The sequence below is a fragment of the Pagrus major genome, chromosome 9, assembly GCF_040436345.1.
Source record: "Pagrus major chromosome 9, Pma_NU_1.0".
NCBI classification, from domain to species: Eukaryota; Metazoa; Chordata; class Actinopteri; order Spariformes; family Sparidae; genus Pagrus; species Pagrus major.
In genome coordinates, this window is record NC_133223.1 from 28,431,013 (window position 1) to 28,456,531 (window position 25,519).

At 41.9% G+C, this 25,519-nt stretch overlaps 1 protein-coding gene across 2 annotated transcripts in view; it reads left to right on the forward strand.

Annotated features, from left to right (window-relative positions):
* Positions 1 to 5,883: 5,883 nt before the first annotated feature.
* The window catches only part of tmeff2a (transmembrane protein with EGF-like and two follistatin-like domains 2a), a 118,129-nt gene continuing 98,493 nt past the window's right edge, over positions 5,884 to 25,519 (forward strand). For both annotated transcript variants that reach the window (XM_073473695.1, XM_073473697.1), the window contains exons 1-2: positions 5,884 to 6,668; positions 20,027 to 20,136. In XM_073473695.1, coding sequence (XP_073329796.1) covers positions 6,479 to 6,668; positions 20,027 to 20,136 — 300 coding nt within the window. In that variant the 5' untranslated portion in view covers positions 5,884 to 6,478. The remainder of the gene's footprint in view (positions 6,669 to 20,026; positions 20,137 to 25,519) is intronic.

A 25,519-nucleotide genomic window follows, 5' to 3' on the forward strand; every position in this document is an offset into this window, starting at 1 on the left:
TTCCTTTCTCCTTTTAGCTGGAATAAGGAGGACTCAGTTGATGTTTGGCAGCTTTGTTACAGGTTTCATTGTTGCGAGCATGAACTAAAGAGTCCTCTCCACATCTGTGCTACCGGAGAAAAAGCACACACTTCAAATTAAGGTTTCTCTATGGCCTGTATAGAGAAAACCATTAATGGTCCTACTTTACTCCAGTTCCTCTTCCTATTATACTCCCATTTCACACACCAGATTATACACAAGGTTGCCTGGAAAGCAGCAACTGTACAGTATGCCCAAATGCTTCAGTGGACAAATGAAGACTGCTGGAAGCGAAGGGAGAAGCCTCGCTTTGAATTCCAAATTAGCGTGAGTACAAAGGCAGCCTTGGGTTGCCTCGCCACTATCTCGCTAGTTAGTCTTCTCTTTTCCTCTTCCTTGTCATAGTTTTAGGCTCACACTAAACATATTCTGTCATCTGGTGCTTTCACTGTCCTCACTCTGATTATGTAGCCTGACGAATTTCGAGGACAACCACTACACGTCTTGAAATTTCATTCACTATAAACAAATTTGATTTCCCTGCTACATACGTGCACACTGGGGACACGGCAGCAAATGGAAAAATAGATATATATTCTATTTAAATATTTTTATTTTGGTGTTTTTTTTTAAACTGAAGTGTTAGCACAAGGTCCTCTCACAACACTGGAATCTCTTCCTGAGCATTCATCCACATTTTGTGGCCTTCATCTGCAAATGGAGTTACAGCTGCCTCTACATACCTTATATCATGTGACTGAAACTCCATTTTCAAGTCACGCATCTCCATCTGCCGATGAAAACATCAAGATGAAGCTGAAAGCTTAGGCTTTTAGTTTGGACTTTCCTGTTTTATTTTGTAGGTTTCTCTCACATGTGTCATGCTTTGTTTCCTGTCTCTTTCTCCTCTGTGATTGCCCTCATTGGTTTCGCCTTTAGCAGACTTACAGTGATTCATACATACACTGAGGGCGGTGGCTGCCATGCAGGGTGCCGAGCAGCATATCAGGAGCTTGCCCAAGGACCCGTCGACATGCAGACCAGTGGAATCGAACCAGTGACCTACCGATAACAAGACGCTGGCTCTACCCCTGAGCCACAGCCGGATTATTATCCCCATGTATTTAGTCGGTGTGTTCCTCTCTTTCAGGTGTCAATCCATCTGTTTTTCTCCTTGTGCTGCGTCTGTGTTTGCCGCCTGTGTTCCCACCTGGCTTCCCTGAGCATTTTTAAATGTATGTATTTTTATATTTCCTTAGTTCTTGGCTTTGCTTCTGCCTGTTTTTCTTCTGTTTTTGTCGCCTGCCAGTTTTTGATATCAGCTCATCATTAAAGCTTGTTTCTACCTGCCTGGGGTTTTTTGATTTGGGTCCTCTTCGCAAAAATCTGACACCTTCAGCTTAGACTTTACCCAGACTAAACTATTATTTTAAAGGCCAATAATGAATCTGTGAACCTTCACATACAATTTACTGAATGATTACACACATTTCTATGAAAGGAAAACACTATTTATTACCCTTGGAAAAACATCAATCAAGCAATCAATTTTTATTCGTATAGCGCCAATTCACAAAAAAAGTAATCTCATGACACTTTCTAAATTGAGCAGGTCTACACCATACTCCTTGATTAATTATTAATTATACATCAACTTCAACAAAGATTGGTTAGCCAAAACTGACACGTGCATCCTTTCAATGAGGCTGCTACAATCAGTATTTGTATACATGTACTGAGGACGGATCAAATGACTGTGAGTGTGTGAAATGTGTTGTCCGGAGTGAATTATCTCCCAACAATGCAGTTACTCTCAGCTCTACAGAGCATTTTAGCGTATTTTATTTCCTTTTTGTTTTACAACCTTCAGCTTTATTGTTTTGGGTCATTTCAACTGCTCTCGTCAGCAAGATGTTCAGATACAGCAAGCAGCTGTATGCTCTAAAAACCCACAGTATGCTGTCTGCCTGGAAACAAACAGCAAACAGGACAAAGTTAGCAACTAGGTGGTGAACATAGAGAAGCTTTTGGCATGTAAAGACAACTACCAGAGGAGCCGGTGCAGACTTACATTCATCAGGAGTCCAGAAACATGACTCCAGTGAATGCTAATGTTGATCAGTGTCTGCTGGATGCATAAATAATCAGCCACAGAATAAAATGTTTACTTTTAGGCAAACCATAGATACTAGTTGCACATATCACGTTGACATTTCCGCAATATGTCTAAAGCCCTATTCGCACAGGACTAGTATTACCTGGGGAACCTCTAGTAATTTGTAATAATTGCGAGGGTCGTCTGTGATCTTAATCCCGTGCGAATCTGCCATGTCCGTAATTTGTAAAGCAAAAATTCCACCGCAAATTACCTACCATATTTCGCCAAACACAGAGGTCATGTGATAATATTAGTCCCGTGCGAATCGGCATCGCTGTGATTTGGGGTCGTTTTTTGTTTTTTTCCTGGTCGAGAATTATGGAGGCTGCGTTGGCAATTATAAATGTATGTAAATAAATGTGCAAATTCAGGAGGCTCATCTAGGTACACAGCATTGAGACCCATTCGCAGAAAGAGCAAGCTCAAATCCATCAGAAGAGCGAAATCTCGAAAGATGATTAGATGGATTACATGCATGGCAGCATGCGGTAAGGAACATTTTTCTATCTTTCAACAGGCTCACCACTTATTATTATATTAAAAATATCCATATCTAACCGTTGTGCTGCTCCAACGAGGGCTCCGGTGCGATCGTTACGCATAGGTTACACAGAGCCTTGACATCATATCCAGGAGGTAATGTCAGTAAATTTGAGTTAAAACACAGACTTCGCTTATCCCGTGCGAATGCACCGCATGAAACAAACTTGGTGGGGTAATTTCTAAATCACATGAGGTCCCCAGGTAATACTAGTCCCATGTGAATAGGGCTTTAGATGTATATGAGCTCACTTTCATGACAACTAGGTGAGAAGGCTGCCAAGCCAGTGACCACTGTTTGAGCCTGTGTTTCAACATTTTACGTTACAACCACTGGATTGTCTTGATGAGATGTCACAACATTCTCAAGCTGTGTTTGTGGCGACAACACCAGGTATAATAAGCAAAATCATGATCTTTTCTGACCCTTTCCAAGTTGTGTTTATGCCTTAACCTAACGAGGCCATAAGCACAGCGTTGGCTCAACATAAAAGTGAAAATTGAACATAAAGAAATGTAAAGGTGCAACACATCCCTGGTTTGCAAAAAAAAAAATATGTTTCATTGCCAACATTTATGCTGAGTGGGTTGAAATAATCCACTGTTTGCTAATTAGTTTGCAATATTAACATAAAAGGGGATAAAATGTCAGTGAGGTGTTTACAGCTTGAGTCCGCTGCCCCCAAGCGGCCAAAAAATCCATTAATGCAGCTTTAAACATTAAGCAAACACAAAGCAACATTAGCATTAATATGTACTTTGTGCTATTATATATTTATGATATCCTATGAATCGTACACATTCTGTATCCAGTCTTCTGTGATCAGATCAGCCTGATTTTTTATTCTGATGTTATCATACAAAATGGTAATGTAGGTTTATGGTTTTGTACAGTTTTGCTGATGCTTTTTTTTAGGTGGGTCTGTATTGGGGAATGTGACTTGGTTGGATTCTCCGCTGCTCAGCACCTCGTTCATTTGAGGAAACACCTGTTGGTAATTAATCACAGAGGGGATCTGAAGAAGCGGCATACTAAACATGTAGTTCACTCCTTTTTTTTTTAATGTAAAGTAAGTGCAATGAAATAGTGTTGATCTGTTCTGGTGCGTGCTGGAATATTAATTATAATTTATCTACTGTGACTTGCCCTGTACCGACTGCACCTAGAAGAGAAACTGTGCACGAGGTGTCACCCGTTGATGAATCTGGTGTCTCTGAGCCGTTCTCACTCCAGACTCGTCAAGTACAGCAGCTTTTTTATTTTCCTGAAGCTTTAAACTGTGACGCTCTACCTACCCCTCTGACATCAGTTTTGCAGGTGAAGGGCTCCACGGTCAAGTAAGCAATAATGAGTAATATACACGTCCGGTTGGACAGTGAGAAACAGTTCACATAGTCTGACATATTAGGACTTTAAGACTGTTATTAACGTTATGAAACGGTTGTGGTTTGGTTAGGTTTAGGCTCAGAATTACTTGGTCAGGTTTAGGAGAAGATTGGGTTCAAATAACTACATTGAGTATCATACAGTGTGTAAGTTACGGAAAAGACAAAAAGTCACGCCACGTAACCTAAGTGATGTCACTCACGTAGGTGACTTACGTAACATACATTTTAAAAAAATCACTCTTGACTCTTGGTCACAAATGGGATGCACACCCTGATCTGCCGAGGTAGCGTCCTGTGACTGACCCACCCAAGCACCCCCCGACTCAGACTCTTCTCGCTCCTTATACTGCTGCACTACAGGGGCACTTCAGCAAGTGATGCTAGAGGGTGTAGTAGAGGGCAACTGACCAGGCTGCCGTAATTGACGTGTTGAGAGGGAGAACAGGCTGCTCTGGCCACATGAAGCCCTGATTTGGTTTCCATCAACACCTGCCGAAAAATCTCTTCTGTGTCTACATGCTTGACTGTATTACGCTGCCACTCTGTCACTTTGTCTGCTGCTGGTTGGTGCTGGGCCGTTAGAGTACATTGTGTTCATCAGAGCATTTCTTGCTATAAATGGTTGCCCGCGGGAGGCCTCGTTCGCTCGGTCATACAGTAAATGTACACGGGCTGTCAAACCGAAACAATGAGCTCAAAGGAGGGTGAAAACATCTGTAGAAGCGCCGGGTTGAGTGATAATCCTCCTCCCTTCAAAGACAATATCCAAAATAGTAATACACTGAAAAGTAAGATATCCGTGTTGAGGAGGATAACAGCACGGTTGCTGATTGACAGCCATGTGTAAATTCAATCATGATCTATATGACTGGCCACAGATAAAAACCTGCTTGTCATGGTGCCAATTAGCTCAGACAAACGATGTAATGACATAATGATCTTTAAGTGAGAGGCCACAAAAGGTTTATTTATTTATAGTCAGCTGCAGCTTTGCTTCCTTGGTATCATGAGGTCAAGTGTCTTTATAGTCGTGGCGTGGCTTAACAGCAACCCCTTTGTTTACTCTCAGGGCTTTTCCATGCTCATGGCTTCTAATTTCCTCGGTTCAAAGAGGGTAAGTGTTCTCAACCTGATGTCGGACTTGACCTCTTTAGACTTGCGCGGATGCCGTCGACATTCTCGGGCTTTTCACGGGCCGAGAGCGTGTCGATTACTAGCCGCGTCCTGCCCCTCGTGACGGCGTAAGTTTGCCCGACTGAAAAAAAACTATGCGAATATAATATCGAGGTCTCTTTGGATCGCCTGCGGGCAGGGGACCCAGGAATAGGCGTCGGTGTCGTTTCAAAGCCGAGCAATTATCCCAGGCCGGGGCTGGACGAATCGATTCCTGCAGACTTGTTTTTAAATGCTCCCGGCCAATTATAGAGGCCATCCTCCCCCCACACAGCCTATCTGCGGTGGAAGCATCGCCAACTGATAGGAGGACCGGGCCTGGAGCACTCTGTCTTTCTTCTCCTTTTTCTTTTTCTTCAAATTTTTTTTATCTCTCTTTCTGTCTTCTTCCCTCTCTCTTTTGCCTACTCCACCAGTGAGATATTCCAATTATGAAGGAGGAGCACACCCCCCCTCCTCTTCCTCCTCTCCCTCCCTCTTCGCATCATACTCCATGTGATCATAACCAAGGTGGAACCAGCTGCTGGTGAGAGAGAGGAGAGAGAGAGAGTGTCACACACTACTCGCTGCGCCTCTGAACGCAGCGCACATACAAAGTGAACGGGAGGACCGCTCAGCTTCGTGCTCGCCTGCCTCACCCGTGGATACTATTACACAATTGCCGTCGACTTCCACAAAAAACAAAAAAAACAACAACCCCCCTCTCCGCTGGATACTCTAGCCACATCCTCTCAGTTTTTACAGTTTTTATCACCTCTTTTTTTTTTTTTTTTTTGTACACCACCCTCTTGTTTTCTTCTTTCCCCATCTTTGCTCTCCCCCCCTCTCCACGCTCGTCCTCATCCTTGAGCATCCTTCCTTTTTTCCCCTCCTCGCAAGTCTTCTCGCCTGCCTGGCTAACTTTTCCACCCGACTCCATCCCACACAACCTCCTCCATCCTCCTCCCCAGTCCCTCCTCTTATTGCAGCAGCGGCAGCGGCAGGAGGAGAAGCAGCAGCCTCTCCTGGAAATCGGGCGGAACCCATTTGGTCAGTCTTACACGGGGAGTACTACTGCTACATGGGGCGCACGGTCTCGCACGGAAAATGCTCCGCTGTCGGTCTCTAGGCGCCCCGCTGAACCTGCCGGGATCGGAGTTGTCGGTGCGCGTCTGCGTCTCTTCCCCACCTCGCCTGTGCTGTCGGGACCAGTGAGATATGGGTCTGTGCGTGGCGGCGCAGGCACCGCTCGAGGAGCCCCGGCGGCTGCGCCAGTGGAGCGGGACGGCGGGAGGCTGGCTCCGGATCACCCTCGTCTCATTCCTCGCCACTTTACCTGTGGAGCAGCTGCGCGCCTTCCCGTCCTCCCTCAGCGACTGCCAGACGCCGACCGGCTGGAACTGCTCCGGTGAGAGTCTCGCACCACGCAAGGCAGAGTTTGCAGGCTGTTGTTTTGTGCTTCATGTGAAAGCGTTAGAGGAGTGGATCAAAGTTTATTAGAGCTCCTCGTGTTTTTATTATTATGTCTTGTCCAGCAGCTGTGTCTGGGGGGGTGTATTGTGTCGGCTGCAGATACACTGCATAGCCCCGTGGCGAGAGGATGCAGAGTTTTTCTTTTTTTTTGGAGAGGGGGGTCTGTGAGTTTGCCTCGGAGCATGACAGCGAGCCATTCACCGCCGATCATGTCAGAATAATCGGTCGGCAGGCAGAGGGGGGGTGATCGATGATTTGTTTCAATCCGAACAGCAACAGTGAGGATCTTTTTTTTTTTTTGTAAACGAGACATTTAGCAGAGAGAGAGAGAGAGAGGAGGTGGGGGGGCGCGCAACGTGATGTGCGCCACAACAATCATTCCAACACTTGGGTTTTTACGCGACAGACGCTGGCTTTAAGTCAGCAATAGGAAGACTTCAGGGTGTTCAATCCAACAAAATGCGCTGGAAAAATCTAGTTTTATTGTCTCATTAGGCATTTTAACCAAGTGTTACTTTAAATATAAATGTAGTCGTTTCCTTTATTAGGCCATCGAGCTGTAAACTTGTTTTCTCTCCTCGGGTGCCCAAAGCGATAAAAAAAAGAGAAGGAACGGACCGGGCTGCAGAGCACAGAGACACGGAGAGACACTCAGAGAGAGAGAGAGAGAGAGAGAGAGAGAGAGAGAGAGAGCCTCCCTTTTGTAAATCAGCCGACTGTGCCGCCATATATTTCCCCTGTCGCCTGTCCAAGTCTGAACCCTTAAAATAGCTCCGAGCCGATTTCCACACTGAACTCACGGGCAGGCAGCGGTATTGATATTATAGCTCATAAACAGCCTCGCACACGTCGATATGGAAGTCATGAGTGCCCCGGTTTTTGCAGGCTGGAGCTGAGGAAGCAGTGTTGAGATGTTAACAGAGAGATTATCAGTGAAGACTTCTGTGCAGTGACTCTAATAAAACATACTCCTGACAGAGAATATGTCAGGACACAGGGAGCTCATTTGGATATCAAAGTTTTTAAATGAATTTGATTATGTTCATAGGCTCGTAAAGAAGCTGATTAAAACACACACAAGACCAGAGGAGAGTTTTATTATTGTTAGTATTATTAAAGGAGCACTGTGTAGTTTTGGGGAAAGACGTGAATCAGAAGAATGCCAAAACAAACTGACCTTAAAGGACAATTTCATGCTGTTTTACTTTGTTTATATGTGGCGGACCCTGCCACCTTTCCAGCTTCAAACAGTGTTCTGAGGACCTTATTCTCGTCTTAGGACAGCTTGTTTATCAGTTATGGGAAAAAGTACATATCTATGAGTTTGTATTATTACCTTATTTGAATTTCTTCTCCAGAACTACATAATGCCCCTTTAAGATGTGAAACATCTGGGAGGTTGCAGTCATTATTTTAAGGAGGCTCTGGAGGGATTTCACAGATAGTTTTCATGACGTTCTAGGTAGTTTAAAGTCTTGTAGTGATGAGTTACCTCACGTGTTTTAACGTGACTCTGCAGGGATTCACCCTGGTGTTTAAGCATGTTTATTCAGATCCCTCCAGTCGCATGGATCACCATATGTGTTGCATCGGAGCGCCGCTTTGTGCTGCTGCTGCAGCCTCTGCCGATGATTTGCTTGTAATGATGGATAATGGTACACATCCTGTCCAGATACACACTCTTGCCTACCTTGCCTCCCCACTTCCTGACACACTCTCATACGCATTTTCGACAAAAGGCTTTTATCAAACACGCCTTGAGGAAGCTTAAGTGCATATGCTGCGAAAAATGCACGCACGCCCGGCACCAATTAGAATTAATAGAAGAGAACAAGTGGCACGTGGTCCGTCATGAGAAAAGATAAACCCTTTTTCTTTCAGTGTTGATGGAAAAAAAACAGACTAATTGCTCAGGGCTTAATTATCCACACTTGCCGTGTATCGTGCACTTCAACAACAGCACTAATGTATGACAGTTTTCAGTCCAAGGAGAACAAGGCAGACTGGGAAACAGTTCAGTGATGAGTTCGGTGTCACTTCACTGCTAAGATACACATAATTACGGGCATTGTAGTGGCATAATGGAAAACGGGGATGGGTCAGTAGTTTCAGCAGTGCCGCCTTTGAACAAGTAGTGAATGAGATTCTGTTCCGTGGAGTAAAATAGAGGAGGGAAAAAAACTTGGTTTGACAGAGATTGTCATTCTGTTCGCTTTGCATCTGCGGACGGCCATGAACAAGTGGCACTGAAGGCTCCGCCGAGGCAGAACAGAGGAGCCCAACATGATCTCGACACTAAGTTAACCGTTGTTTGGTTGTATGAGTCGTGCATCAGTGAATCTGGAGCAGAAAAGAGAATTTGTTCATGCTTTCTTGACGTGCTGTATATTCTGCAAGTTAGCCAAATATTTGGGGTATATATTTGGATATGGGAACTTGTAATCTACACATAGGAAGTGCCAAAGAAAAGCTTCACTAGACTAAACCTTTATGTTGAGAATTTCCCACTTCTCGAATACATTTACTCCCTTAATGAGCAAAGGAGAAAGATACGCTCTTAGCCCCTTTTCACAGAAGACATGTCACAGTAAGAAAAGCAGGTGTAAATAATAATAATTAATGACAGCATGCTGGCTCACTCGGGGTATTAACAGAGCCTTTAGCTGCCTAATGCTCCATGATGTTCACTAGCTAGTCACTGAGTGTTTCTCTCAGATTATCAGAATCACAGCTGGAATACAGAGCGAGATACCGGACGCAAAGATGGCGCCCGTTCAGTCCAATGAGACTTGCTCGCCTGGCTCGTGGGTTTACTTCTTGGTTATGCACAAGGAATCTAAAAAAGAAGGGAGGGTCATTACGTCACTGACTCCTGCTATGGTGCCAGACAGCTGTATGGAAGTCTATGGTAGATTCATGGAGAAACACACTATAGCCCAACGTATCTTCTGATGAAGAAACGCCTCCGGAAAATGAAAGAACCTCAGAGAGTAGGCTGACCACTGATTTTGTTGTTGTTCATCCCTTGACTTTGTGTAGGAAAGGCTCCTGTTCGCAGTGTATTTGCTGTCTCATCAGCGATATTTGGCTGGAACTGCCCCATTTGGTCACGATATTATCAGCGCTGTGAATCATTTGGATGAGCGAATCAGTGGTTTACCTCCTCTCTGAAGTGTGCTCTTTCATTTTGTGGAGGCATTTATTCTTTAGAAATCAAACAACGTAGATATGTTGGGTTTTTAGTGTGTTCAACACAGCTGTCACCACAATCTGGCACCAGGGCAAGATTCAGTGACATATTGACCTTTCGTTCTTTTTTAGGGTCCTTGGTTATGCGGCCCAGTGACTATGCACAGTAGTGTTTTTCCCTCTGAGCCCATAGACTTCACATGGTGATTACGTCAAAGATTTTTTTTCATTTCTGTGCTCAGTTCGTGGAAAGTTTGACAAATATGAAACCTCCATGGATCCAGAAATTCATGGTAAGAAGAGTCATAATTCACCTTGTTTCTCTTCTGTAATGATTGTCTATGGGGAAATAGCTTTTTTGGGCTGCAGGGGAATTTATGGCCACAATCCCGTGAGCTGCTACTGGGCAAAATTGGAAGCAAAGGCTGAGCAGCACTGCCGTATCTGGCTCAGGATAATAGATTCATGATCAGAGTTTTATTGCAACTGTTTATTGCAAACAGCTGCCTGCTGCTGGGAGCTATGCTCATGAGAGCGGCGAGACTACCAAAATGATACAGTTGCTGGCTGTCAAAACCAAAACGATGAGCTGAAAGACGCTAAAACGCAGGGAACGCAGAGTCGAGTGATAATTCATCAGTACGAGCAAAACCTGTCACTAGCTCACAGTCATTTGCTCCATTTTTTAGTATAGAAAAATACCGTTAAGGGACTAATTTGCAAGAAAGTTGACATTTGAGTCCCAACTCGTCAGATACTGATGACGTCTGACCCGACCTACAAACCCAAAGCGTCAGTGTTTGACGAGTTGGAATGAAAAATCAACTTTCTCATCGGACCTTTAAGTGAAGCTTTAATGCTTTTATTAAACCAACTACTCAAAAAAATCAAATCAGCAATATGGTAAGTGAGGTCGTGTGGTGACGGTCATTTACGGACATGTGAACGCTGCTTCTCTAATGAAGTTTCTATATATGTAAATGAACACAAAGTCAACTCTTTTGAAAACAAATTGGACAGGGTTTAATATTCATCCAGCACAGTTGACTGTGTTTTCAACATTTTGTGTAATTATCACAGTCAAACCATTGGTGGCATTTTGCCTGTAATATTTTGGCTTGTACCACTTTAGATAAATGAGCGAAGTCTGTGTTATCTGTAATAGGTGCACTCGCAGACTTTGGCCCAAAATCAGCTTGTGTCTTTTTGCCATTTTATTCATCCACATTACAAACAAATTGAAGCAGGGAATGTTAATTTTCATCTCTCGCTGACTGCCCCCCTAAGTACCAGTTTCAGTCCGCCTAATTCAGTTTCATTTTTAACAGAATCAAAACAGTTTCCCAGTGTTGTGTTGGTGGTACTGTATGAATTTATTTACCCCTATACCTTACATCTCCTGTGGGAGTATTTCTGTGCCACAATCCCTTCTTGACTGAATCCCCTCCGGCTATTGTTAACTCTGAAAGGCCATGTGATGCTTTGATAGTTGAAGTGACAGGGATGAGTGCAGAATATGCAAAGCCCCCTGTAAATCCCATCAAGTGGAGTGAATTACCAGTAGTCTGGAGAGAATTGGCCATCTGCTTCCAAGATTTGTCAAGACGGAGGTCAAAAGTACTTCTCTTGCATGCCGGTCCGCACCTCAAACAGAAAACAGGGACAGAATACTGTGAATTATGTGCCAAGGCAGTGTTGGAGAGGACTAATCAAAGAGGGGTCAGAAGTTACTAATTAGAAACTGCTTGCAAAGAGCGAGATTTAAAGGCTGTTTAACGGAAAATGTTTTATTTTCCCATTCAGAAAAACCACCTTGGAAGAGTTGCTTTAATTAAAGTTCACTGTCACAGCTCAATGGGACATTATGATGATGTGAGTGCTTTTAGTGCTCAGAGTTATTGTGCCTTTTAATAAGCTAATAATGAGGGCGCTCTCTAGAAAAAACATTTCAAAACCTGTTGCGATGTTATAGAACCAAAAAAAAAAAAAAAAAAAGCACCAAAAGAGAGAGGTCAAGGAAGGATGTCTCACCGCTGTGGTTGTTCAACCTTCATTATTAATTTAGTGCTACTTAATTATTGATCAGTACAATGCTTAAAACAGGGAGGGAGGACTCTTTCTTCTTAGTGTTGTGAAATTCCAGGTAGGTAGGTGGGGATGCATTTGGCTGACAAGCTCTCTCTTTTAGACAAGTAAGTGCTTCGCTTGCCATCTTAATCGTTAGCATACAAACATTACCTTTTCAATATTTGATGTTTGCCAGCTTGTTTTCGTTAATTATTCAGCTGACTGTAATCTCCTCCTGGAACGACGGGGGCAGGAGCAGGAAGTGTACGTTTCCTAGGCCTCTGACACGGCGCAACCTGGCCCCGTGCACCGGACTGTATCGACCAACACCCGTGAACACCGAGCTGAAAGACGGTTCAAGAGTGGCAGATTTCATTCAAATTGGTGTGTTTATAGATTTTACAAAAGTACATTAACAGAAACAAGAAAAAAAAAAACAAAGAAAACAAAAAACAAATCAATAAGTAGCACCAGACCTCATGATAAAAACCACAAAGATGGCCAGTAAACAATGATATCATCATATTAAATGTTGATATTAACTATATTAATGCCACAGAATCCTTTATCGTCAAGATATTTTCCAGTATCTCTCATAATCGCCCTCTTTAAATGTTAAAACATGTTAAAGAGCTGCAACTTCTAGGGAGAACTAGTGTTTCCTGGTGTTCAGGTTTCATGGAAATTAAGCTTTGAGAAGTTTTTTACAGGCCATAAAAGCAAAAACTGTTGTTTTTCTCGGAGTTGGTTTCCCCTCACACTTCGTTTCAGCGTGTCCAGTCAACTGTGAGTTTGACTTTTTTTAACCGTTTTTCATAATGGCATAATTTTCCACAGGAAGAGAAATGCCCTTATTGTTTGTGCCCATATCCAACACAACCGCCAGAATAATGTTGGCAACGTGCGTTTCTGCAAACCACGGAGAGTGCTTGAAGTGGAAAAAAAAATAAGTGCCTAATAAGTCCACCCCTTCACATGTTGGCGAGCGCGTGCGATGATCTGTGGGGAGGGGTTTCAAGCTTGTGTGTCTGTGTGTGAGTCTGCTCATCCCTGAGGAATAAATTGGCCTACGTGAAAACATAATCACAAACAGCAGTGATTCTATTTCTAATAGATTATCAGTATGTTTTCTTGCCTGATTCACTTGTGGCACGCAGAAATAAATACAGCAGATGCTGAAACGATCACTGCAGATTGTGAGTAGGCCTCGGAGCGCTGTCTAAACAGCCCCGTTGGTTGGGCACCAAAAGGAAGCGGGCAGCGCTGCGGTGCACCTTGTGGCACTTGCGCCTCCCTGGTTCGATATGGAAAGGACAGAAAAGAGCACTGGGAGCTTGTGAGAACTGCCAGTATTGTATAACTGCCCGGCTTTCAGTCAAAATATCAGTTGTTTGTCGCCACGAACACGACTGTTTCACGTGTACCAATGTTGAAAACGCAGCCTCGAACTGTGATCAGTGTCTTGGCAGCCTTCTTGCTTGTAACTCCACCACCATCACTTCGACCTCCAGATAAGTCCGGTCATAAACATGTAATGAGAACATGATATGACACGTGTTGTAGGAATCTCAATATTGTACATCGCCTATGACACATACAAATGTGAACGTATCAGTGGTTTGCAGAAACATTAACTGCCAACAGCCTATATTACAATAGTTAGAATGACCTTGAGTCATGACTACACTGTGTACTGTCTGATGTTTGATAGTAAACTTTACATCATTGTGAAGTAAAATGTCACAGTGTTATGTATCTATAGCTAACCTGTTAGGTATCGTTAGCTGTAACATTAGCTATCATTAGCTACCAACGACCACTCACCTGCCAAGTTGTCCGATGGTTCTGCTCACGCTACAACTCAGTTTCTCCTTATTGTTTCTTCTAACCCATGTCTGCCTCCTGTTCCTCTGAGACCAGAAAGGCTCTTAAAACTGTGGTCATCACCGGCGTGAAAACGAGCTTTACAATCAGTAGTTTTATTGACGAACTTGACCCAGTGTTGCTGCTCTCCCTTATGTGATGTGACATCCAGTTTTGAAGGTAGAAACCTACCTGACAAAGATGTCACTTAAATGTACATATATATGTATATATTAGAAACTGATTATATAAATGCACTTGCTAGATAACTTTGCCAGACATCAATGAAATAAAAAGTCCTGACTCTGAATCAGGGTTCAGTATTTAACAGTTAAGACATTGCCGCAGTATTTCACACCACAATTAATAATAGATTCTTTCACTTATCAAGACTTTTTTTGATATTCAGCACTTCCGAGACTTGTTTCCATCAAAAAGATGGACAGTTATGGTTGATTTATGTCTGTCAGTGATTATTTATCAGCACACTGGAAATGCTTATCTTGAAAGACCATTCTTTGTTGTTCAGACATGATTTAAAGTTTGGGGGGGATCAAGCCCAAGAGTCAGAAGGAAATAGGAAAGTGTTTTGCAGCGTTAACTGTCACTTTTCTCATTTTTTCCATTTTACTACACAGGCACTCTATTTATTTCAGCTTTTTTTCCGACAGGCACTCTGAGTTTCAGCTCAGAAATGGATCCCAGGTGTAAGAGATGGAACAATAACAGTAAATGTTTTACTTTGTTAAATGGTGTGGATGTGAATGCTACAGCCTGAAATCTCAATGGGTGTGCACAGCTGTCAGGGTTAGTGTCTTTACCTGCTCAACGGAAAACGATTTGTGTTTGGATAAACCTAGAAAATGGCAAAGGAGCTATTGAACAAAAAAATCCAATTATCATGTTGAGATTTAAACTACGCTTTAAACTGTTTTATACAATACCTTTAAATCTCTGTTTCACTCTCCAGGCAAATCTCCCTGACAGCCCTTATTTTAGCCTTTGACTTGTGTTCATGTTGTCAGCATTGAGAAATTGCTTTGTCACAACAAATCTTGTTGATAGTGATGCTGATGTGTTCCAAACATATGCACTCATGTTGCAGAAATCCAAACAGCTGCTACTTAAGAGAGATCGGGAAAAGCAAAAGCCAAATTCGTTTTATGGGTTAAAGACATACATCACTCGGAAGATGAAAACTAACTTGCACGTCAGGGCGATTGTGTTTTGAAGTTTATTGCATTCCCAAAGCACGTAACTGACAAGCATGAAAAATTACCTCTCAGGTTGTACCAGTACTGTAAATCTATATTTGTACTTGCTTTGAGGCAATCATTGTCATATAACTAATTGAGATTTCTGCAGAATTTTCTTTGAAGCTCAAGCCCTGGTGGCCCCGAGGTGATCATCTGGGACATTTATTCTATTATGCTTTATACTTGTTTCCATCAGATGCTTGACATCCATAACAAAAGCTGATACGTCGCTAGCGTCCTTGTAAACAGTTCATAGAGAGAATGTCTTTTGTGTTTCTCGTGTCGGCAAAGCCTGACAACATTTCCAATTTTTACCCCTACCCTTCCATTTTTCGAGTGCCCCCCCGAACAGAGTTACAAGGTGAAGCGGTTATATGATACTTTTTACTTTTATACTTTAAGTACCTTTCAAAGCCTGCAGTATCTGTGCTTCTACTTGAGTAGAGAATGTGTTTTGCCACCTGTGTTTATGTGCTAACGTTAGCTACCCGTGCTCCTACCTGCCAGTCTGCGCTGATGTTAGAGGAGCGATACCGAGTGCAGGAACTTCGCTGCTGGACTTCAGTTAAACTTTGGGCGACATATGCCATCAAAGGGGTGCAACGCTGAAAAACGTCAATAACAATGTAACGTTGGCTAGCTAGCTAATTAGCTACCGAGATATCAGCAAACAAGTAGTTTTTGTTTTATGCTTGTTTTAAATAAAAGGACCATAAAGTTCTCATAACCTTCAGTTGGAAGTGCACCTCTGAAAACCTCCATTTGGAGGGCGTGGTAGCCCTACCCCTCTATTCCAACAGGAATTGGGACACCCTACTCCCAGGCATGAACACACAAAACAAAAGGGTAGAGCTAAGTGGTACAGGGTTAATTGTTTTATTGCGATTGAGCCAAAGTGTCCTTTTTACATGTATCTTTAAGTCTTCATTGCATACTGTTCTTCTATCTTAAATGATTGTTTACAAATCAAGCATGTATTCGTCTTGTTCTCCGGCTGATGTCCAAGCTGCACATCTGTTTCTTTGCAAAGAAGACATTTTAATGGCATGACGACAAGCCACATTCTGTCTTCTTCCTTTCATATAAAAACAGTTGCTTCTTTTTTTTTTTTTTATGATTTTCCATAGCCTGCTGTCCAGGAGACCTTGAATAAAATGCGAAGATATCAAACATCACATTAGTAGCCTGGAGCAATTTCACAACATTTCCCATCTAACAAAGAGTCCGCCAGCTGGTGTGAGAAGGATCTGATATTTTCCAATCATTTGTATACACCTTAGCCAGTAGCATGATTGTGATCATAACAATGCCTCTCTCCAGTGAGTGTTTTCAACATGTCACTAGCCTACAGGGGTGCCAATTTTTTTGTGGCTTTCCAGATTGCTTCTTATGGCTCTCTTGGGGCTAAGGGCTTTGTTCCATCCATGCGCTCCAAATGTCGAGACCTCTCATGTCACTGCTCTTGGCTCGATGGTTGCATATTTGCACAGAGAGCTCGTGCTTTATGGTCATTCAGGACCCTGGCACATAGCAGGTTGGTTTTAGCATTGAACTTCTGTTCCATGGGGTATTATCACCCGGTAGGTTGTTGCCAATGCCAAGGAGGGCTTTTTGAAGTGGGAAAAGGGCATGGGTTATTACTGTTACATTAGGAAAGGTGCTGAGTCTAAGTGCCCATTATAATAAGACATCTGTGAATAGAAAATAGCATTGTAAAATATCTGACTGGTGGTAAAGAGTTCAAAGCTGAGGGCATTGGCATAAAAGCTCCCTGTTAAAGTTTCTACCAGGTCAGAAGACAAGCTTTTCATGGGATTTATTATACATTTTATTGAACTTTTAACTTGAGTACAGCACTTGTGAGGTGTTTTATCAATAGCATCTGGAGCCCCCTGGAGATTAAACATACAGAGGTGGTTCAGAGAGCTCTTTGTCATTGAATTGGAGGTGACTCACATTTCTTTTGGGGTGTTTTTGTGTTATTTTTCCTGCTGCAGATTGGATGGTGGCTGTCATTTAAATGCCATTTAAACCTCAGCAGAGTATAACTGAAACACTCATTTACAGCTACATGCTGTGATAGCAGGTAGAAAGAGTGTAACATTGTGAGAAGACATGCTTCTGAAGTGTTGTTGAGCCTGACAGTGATTGCACGTTGTACCTACTCCGGGAGAGCTGTTAGCAAGCTGAACTTGACATTTTGTGCTCCCTATAGAGGATGGCATGCCATATGAGAATATCTGCGTGAGATCAGTTAAGCACTCAATTAAGAAATTTCTGTTCATACTGGGACTGCCTGGTTAAATAAGGTTAATTCAAATAACCTGAGATTTAATTCTGCTACTTTTAAGAGAATTATGAGGATGTCTCACCATCTGGGAGAGCAGATGTATTTTTCTCCTGTGCTTAAATTAGCAGTATCTGTCACTAACATACGAGCGCAGATTAAACTATGTTCACAACATGCGTATTCACATGAACTGGCTCACATACTGGAGGTGAAATATCTTGCGTGCATAGCTGTCGAGTTAAACGATTTTCCAAAAGACCACAAAGCATGAACTGAGACAAATAAATGAACAAACCCCGCATAGTTCATGTCTGAACATCAAAGATAGGTATCTCTGACGTTCATCTTCGGCCACAAATTCCAATTTTACCATGCCGTCTGGACTCAGGCTCTTTTTGAGCTACAGTATTTGTCTTAGTTAATGCTTCATTAAACATTTTATAAATGTTTAAAACTATAAGCCCAGAAGCTGCTATGCAGCCACAATCGAAGTAAAACTGCATCTTAGGTTTCACTTAATTACATTAACCAGCTGGCACAATAACAACCGTTATATAAGGTGCCGCTTCTATATCCAGTCATCATATCAGTCTCTCATATCGGTTCTCTGTGTTCTCTTGATGAAATGGCCCCGTTGTGCCTTTTTGTATGCACGGTTGGAAGACAGCTTTGACAGTTCGTCAGAGAGAGATTCAAGGATATATTTGCTTATTTTCTGCTCAGATCAAATAAGTAGCAACGTCATGCTTTGGAAGAATGTGCATCCATAGTGACAGTTCTCTAAGATAAATTGGGTTTTCAGACATGCTGCAGGTAATCCTTCTATTTCTTTGCCCTCTTTACATGTGCACTTGGGCCAAAGGTGAGGACTAGCAGCCCAGTCGTCTGTAAACCACTGATAGGTTCACATATACGTGTCATAGGCTATGTACCATATTGACATTTCCACAATATGTGCCATTCACATCACATGTTTCTGACCTGACTTTTGTATCAGGAAGTGGAGGGGATTGTGAGAAGGCTGCCATAGTGTTGTCACAACATAAAATTGAACATTAAACCAAAAGAAACATAAAGTTGCAACATAAAGAAATGGTGATTGGGCTGGGACTAGAACCTGACTGGTGGAGCAGTAATATTCACATTTGAGTGTATGAGGTACATATCTTTCTTATTTTATTATCAAAGAGGATGATAAACTTTACTGGAAAAATAAAAACATTCAAAAACAATATGTTGAACTTGGATTAAGAAAAAGTAAAGATTAACTTTAAACAGCTGCAGCAACACAAAGCATCTTATCGTAAATAAATTTCGCTTTGCATATCTGAAGATGTGTGCAGATACGGACATATCCGTGATAAGGTGTGATAATATAAGATTCGGTGTATCAGTCAGGCTCTAGTGTCTCTTAAAGCTGATGTAGCCGATGTTACAGATGGGTAATGATGCAGGATTTTTCACTCTAAGCTCTCCAAATACATCCAGCATAGACAAACTAAGACTCAGAAAAAATAGTCTTCTTTTGGGACAGCACGACATTCCAAAACAGAGTGTAATCAGATGATTTCATGTTATTCATCATCAAAATAACTACAGCGTATGTGTTTTTGTTTTATTAAAATATCCCCTCTAACAACTTCAGTCACAAGGTCTGATTCTAAAATAGCCTCTACTACTGGAAATGTTTTGCTCGTTAATTGGGATGACTGTGGCTTTTGCAAATATCTTCAGTATCTAACCATAATGAGTTCAAGTTTTTCGCTAGTAATTTGAATTTATCTCTACAGCAAACTTGGAATAAAACATCAGTTGTGCTTCTTTTACCCTGAAATTAATAAGGTCATACTCATGTTAACAGGTCCCACCAGTATAAATAATGATTTTTTTCCCTTTAACAGCAACATGTCCAGCTCTTGTCATCTGGAATTGGGTTGAAATTCAGACCTATGTTTCTTTGAAATACAAAAGCCTATGTACATGAGGTTGCTTTCCGTAAGCAATCAGTTCAGGTAGACTAATAGCCCCAAGCTCTAGTCTACAGTCTCAGGCCCATGTGACTCTTTGATTTGATTCAGGATGCGTTGTTGGGAGTCATTTGAGATCCCTAACAGAGCCTGAATCGGATCATGTCCCAGGTTTGCCCGTCTGCAGGACAATGCCCCGGGAGTCGGCCTTGTACACAAACAAATATTACAGGAAAAACATGGCGACGGATGCAGATGCTTCCACACAGGGTACAAAATGAGGTGAATCATATGCCATGACCTCTACAGTCGCCAGATATCACCTTCACTGAACACCTGTGGAGGTCTTTGCATCAAGCATCGCTCTCCAACACCATCATCAAAACACCACACGAAGAAAAACCTTGGTTCATCCCTCCAGAGACTCGTGTTTCATAAATGTATTTTATCATTTTGGCAGCTAAGGACAAGAATGTGAACAAGCATTGTCTTTTTAAAGAGCACAGTATGTGATCAAAGTGTGTATCGTGCCGTGGGAGCCATGACTAATGGTGGACGCTCATTATGAACGACCCTGAATGGGGCTCAGGTCAGAGTTGCTTGAGGGCTGAATAGAGAAACACTTAGTCACTCATGTCTCTTGTTGGCTTTGGTCCTCCAGGTTTTGATGACCGGGACACAGACCTGTTCCTGTGCGACACCAACACATGCAAGTTCGATGGGGAGTGTCTAAGAATTGGGAACATGGTGACGTGCATTTGCGACTTCAAGGTAAGAACAATGATAATGATTCTGTGTTACTGCTTTAGTGTACTGCTTTTCTTTTTCTTTCGAGGTTTGGTGTTAATTGACTGGTCGACAAATCCAGGTTTTTATCTGCTCTAGCATAAGATGTTATCGTTAGCATTGCTAACTAGCTTAAGTGTGCTCAAGTGTTAATTGAAAAGCCTTTAATTAAGAATAAATTACTTTGTGGGGTAAAAGTTGATGCAAAAAAGCTCTGTTCATGACTTACACAAGCTGGCTAATGTTAGCAGCTTTGTATTGTGCTTCATTGGATTTCAGGAAGTTTACGCCCTAGCGAACATTACCTGATATATTAAGATTTGTCAAATATAGTGGTTTGTCCTCTAAAAATCACTTTCTCTGATGTTGAATGAACGTATGAACAACTGAGCAGAATACAGCATTTTCAACCAATCCATTAAGCTAAGCTTAGCTTCATTATGTACCTGGCTACAGGTGACAAAATGCAAAGCCTGCTTTTGTCCAACTCCTTTTAAAATGTTGGACTATTTTTTCAAAAATGACTGAGTTGGAAAGGCAAATCTGCCACTATTATCACTGTAAACTAAATATTTGTGATAACAGAAAGCTCGACACCCGTAGCGACGGTAGGCTGAGTGTGGGTGGCACGGCTTGGCGAAAGCTCAGTCAAAGGAGAGCTTGCAAGTGTTGCGGGTTGCTAGAATTTCAGTGATCTGGTACGAAGGTCCACATGGTGTTATTCACAGAACAGAAAGTGCTATTGAAGCAAAAAAACATCCTAAAAATATTATATACTTCAGAAAGCACAGCATATGTTAATAAAAGAGCGTGTGTTACTGGAAACATATGTTGAGTTGAAAGGTAATATATTTTTAGAGTGAAATAATATTTTAAAGAGTTATAATCATCTAGATCGAAGTCCATTGTCTTGATTGGACAATATTAATCCCAAAAGGGGTCGGCTGCAAAGTCTGAGTCCAGTTTATGGCTCCCTGTGGAAACCCACACGTCGCTATCCTGGACCACTGTACGCTGTTCGCATTCATAAACAAGATTGCCACTGATGAGACCAAAGACTGAAAGGCCCTCGTTAATGGCATAAATCTTGGGAAATATGCCGTTCTCGATAATGACTCATACTTAACTTTACGACCAGACCTGTAATAAAAAAGGAGCAAACCAGCCAGCTGAGTATTGATTTTGGTGTAACGTTTGCAAGCTTTGCAGACTAATATGCTATGCAGAGACCTAGATAAATGAAGCCACTGAGATCTGAAGATGTAGCATGTGTTCTCATCTGTCGCTTTTATCAGCACGTCATCAGCACCCAGGCACTAGGCATGCTGACACTCGATTGGTCACCAGTTTTTATCTCAATTTCGTACTTCCCTTGGAGGAAACGTTAACAGAGGCCTGCAGATAAATGACATTACAGCTCCATTCCTCTTCAGGAGATCTCACACTGATACTGCTGTCGCTGTGCATCGAGGCGCTCTCTGTGCTCTCAGAAAAGAGCAGGTCATACCATGATTTCTAGCTTAATACCTCTGGTCTGAGGTCAGCTCTGCTATGCATCTTCTGTTTGTTTGTGTGGGGGGCGTCCCGATTGTCAGGGTCATTATATCATCAGTCAACGTAAACGTGACCTTCCTGGCCCCTGCAATCGTTGCCGTGCCATGACACAATCAGTCACTCCCAATCAGTGTCAAATAAATAGATCCAAGATTTTTCTCCTGTCGGCAGTTCATTCAGGACTGTCAGAGCCGGCATGAAAGTTGTATAAATTCTCATCCTGGATGGATTTTCTTTGTTCTAAGAGAATCTACGGCTGGGTGCGCACACGCTCTCACACAGAAAAAAAACCCAAGAAAGAGACATGCAAGGGGCTCTGCGAAGAGGAAGTGAGTTCGCTGTGGTGGAATCAATGGACACTATTCATTGCCAAGATGCATTAGATTCGCCTCACACTGACTCTTGAAAGAGCCAAGACTTTGGCTCACTAGCCGGAGTCAAACTGCTACAAAGCAACACGCTCTCTGCTACCTGAAAATTTGTTTTTTTTTTGTCAGCTCACACACTACACCCTGACTAATCACTTCACATTTCTTTGTAATTCATCTCACAATTGCTGCTGGGAAAACCTATTGCTGCCAGTTTGGTTTTGTTAATGTCAGGTCACAGTGCTGATTCCCAAAACGGTCGTCCATTCTAAAAATATGTGCGCTCGTGGCGCTGTGAAACACTTCAACTAAAACTGTCCACCAAAGGGTAAATTGCACATTTCATTGCTTTCTCTAATGGTGCTTTGTAATAAAGCCACTGTCTGAGTAAATACTACTCTCTGTACTGTACATGCAGCTCTGATTGTCTTCTGTCTTTTGTATAGTTTTTGGAACGGAGACTTGTGAATTCAGTTCAAGTACAGGAATCAGAGGAAAGTATTAAATTGCCAACAGATAGTTTGCTGTTATTGACTTTTTCCTCTGAAACGAATTTCATGAAATTGGATTTTTAAAGTCATAGCTCTGACAACCAAGAACACACTTGCCAAGTTCATTAACAAACATCTAATCCACTAATTGCCAAGATCAAAGTATCCATTAATAACATTTTTACAAGCACTTCTTAAAAATCGTTTTGATTTGAAGTCATTTTAGTGAGTTAGGAATGAACACAGTAATATTTCCTTACCAAACATCTTGTGAAAAATGTAGATGATACCGTTTTACTCTTCGAGAGCATAATCAGGAACATAATCCACAGATGAATGCAGGTCTGGCCGATATTGGCCTATCACAGATATATCACTAATGGCATATGTAACAAGATAAGATTTAACTTTATTAGAAATTCAATTTGATTACCACATTTAAGGGATCACTGCAAAAAGTGTGAGTATATCAGCCGATATATCGATACGACCAGGGTTAACCTAGGATTTATTTGAATTTGGAACTTTTAAATCAAAATATTAAATTGCAAAAATCATTTCAAAACATCTGCGACACCAGTTGCCTCTGGAGTTATTCATTAGTGTTTATTAAAACAATATATATAAACCTTTTGTTTATGTGTGTGTACAAGTGAATTACCTTGATAATGTACCAACATTAAGCTAAAAAGGCCAACAGTAGAAAAATCTAATTAATTGCATGAATTTGGAAGGCAAACACACAAACAAAGCATCTAATAAAGTGTCTGAGCACATCTTTTGCGAGCAGGGAGTTAGACAGCTCTGCTTGTAGTTTTATGAAGATGCAGGAGGTTTGTTTACAAGTTAGATATTAGATTGCTGCAGATTGTGAGTGGAATATCTGTAAAACCTTCCAAGGTTTATGGAGACTCCTGTGGAAGATTTTGCAGATGAATGGGAGACAGGTGTTAACGCAGCAGATGTGAGTGATGCGATGGGTCATTTGTGTCAGCATTACTTACAGCCTCAATGATGCTGACCACAGGCCGGGGTCAAAAAGTAATTCCAGTCCTCCAGATGGGGTGGATTTAGTACACGTGTCCATAAACTAATTACAAGAAAGTTCAGCCAGAAACTGCAAATTCTTTTTTTTCAGGGGTTGGCACCGTTCACCACACAGCCTGTAGTAGGACATCTTTCGGTTTAACTCTAGAGTGGTGCTGTCTTGTTTGAAATTATGCGCAGATAAACAAGACGAATACACCCAATTATATGTAGAGATTATGTTTCTGCCATGTTCAGGCTCTTGATTGCTCATGGTGATGTTGCTTGATTATCCAGCCCTGTTTCTGGCTACAGGCCTGTAGGGAGGATGCTTACAGTGGAGTGGTAGAGGATATCCAGCTTGTTAAGGGTTTCCTGAGGACAGTTTCCTTAGGATGATGATGACTATGATGATTCTTCAGGTTGGCTTCATCAGAAAAACAAACCATAAAAGTTGATTGTGAAAGCAGCTTATCACTACCCATATTTACATTTCTTGTTAAGCGGTGATCTCTAGTGGCCGTAGTAATTATTACAGTAGCAAAGAAGGAAGTGAGGCGAAGTAGCTTAAAGAGCGTATAGGTAGGGGCGAAAGTCAACAGTGAGTTATTTTGACCTACTAACATATTTATGTCATGTACATCACGTAAGTGAAGTTAATACATAATGGAGGTACCTTAACTAGAGTTATATAACTAACAAAGTTATTGGAAACCAAACCACAATGTTTTCCTAAACCTAACCAGGTAGTTTTCTTGCTTAAAGCCAACCAAGTAGCTTGAGTGTCCAAACCTAACCAAAAAACAAGTGTACGCACTTAACTTAAGTGTGAGCATTCGATGAAAGTCCGGCATGCCTGTCACTGGTCTGCTGCAAGGTTCTTGTTGTTATGGGAACGGTGATCCCTTTAGGATTCACAGGCACTCAACCTATGCAGCCATATAGGTGTGAGGACGTGTTGTGATTGACACACTTAGAAGACACGGAAGACAGTTGTTTTTGTGGTTGTGTTGCTACACGCAGTCAGGCACATTAACTGAAGTGTGCATGAATGATTCACTCATGTTTGAGCAGAAAAATCAGGAAACCAGAGTCACTGAATGTGTGCAGCACCATTATTTTGTGTGAATGCCTATTACAAAAAAACGCACAATAGCTCAGGTCCAGTCCATCACTCCACTAATAAAAATGCAATGTCATGAAGAAAAAGCAATAATTGTTCTGACTGCAGGCTTCAGGAATGAGGTTTCACCCACATTCAAAATGCATTACAGAAAATATCTACCACAATGTGAGAGTGCAGGGACGTGTTTAAACGGTAGTTAAATTTAAATGAAAAGGCAATAAAGTCAACATAACTCAGAGAATTTTATGTCTCTTCCTTCTGGCTGTTTTTTAAAACACAAATGCTCCGAAGATTTCACTTGATACTGCTGCAAATAGTGTGTTAAACATCACTGTGTTGCCTCCCTGAGCGTGTGTAAATAAATGGAGATTGCAGTCATCGCAGTAATCATAAGTTTAACTCTCCAATAATGCATAGATCCAACACAGATGGAACAGTGGCAGTCTAAAATGCATATTAAACAGATATGCTAAATGAAAACATCCTTCAGTTGGGCCCGAATCTAGGCCACCCGCACTATTACCTTTGAGACTGTCCTCGCCAGAAAAACAACAGCACTGGTTGTTCACCCAAATACTCAAAACAACCTGCATATTTTTTTTTTTTAACAAGTGACCTTGTCGGTATGCAAATAATGTATGCTGCCTTTTAACAGCAAAGACAGAAGTAACATAAGACTTGTTCTGCTGCAGAAGGAGGTTTTATGTGGGTGGTCTGACTTCATTTTCCCTCTCCTATCAACTGTCCATGCTGGTTTCTTATGACCGTTACCATGATCTTTTCCTGACTTTAACCAGTTTGTC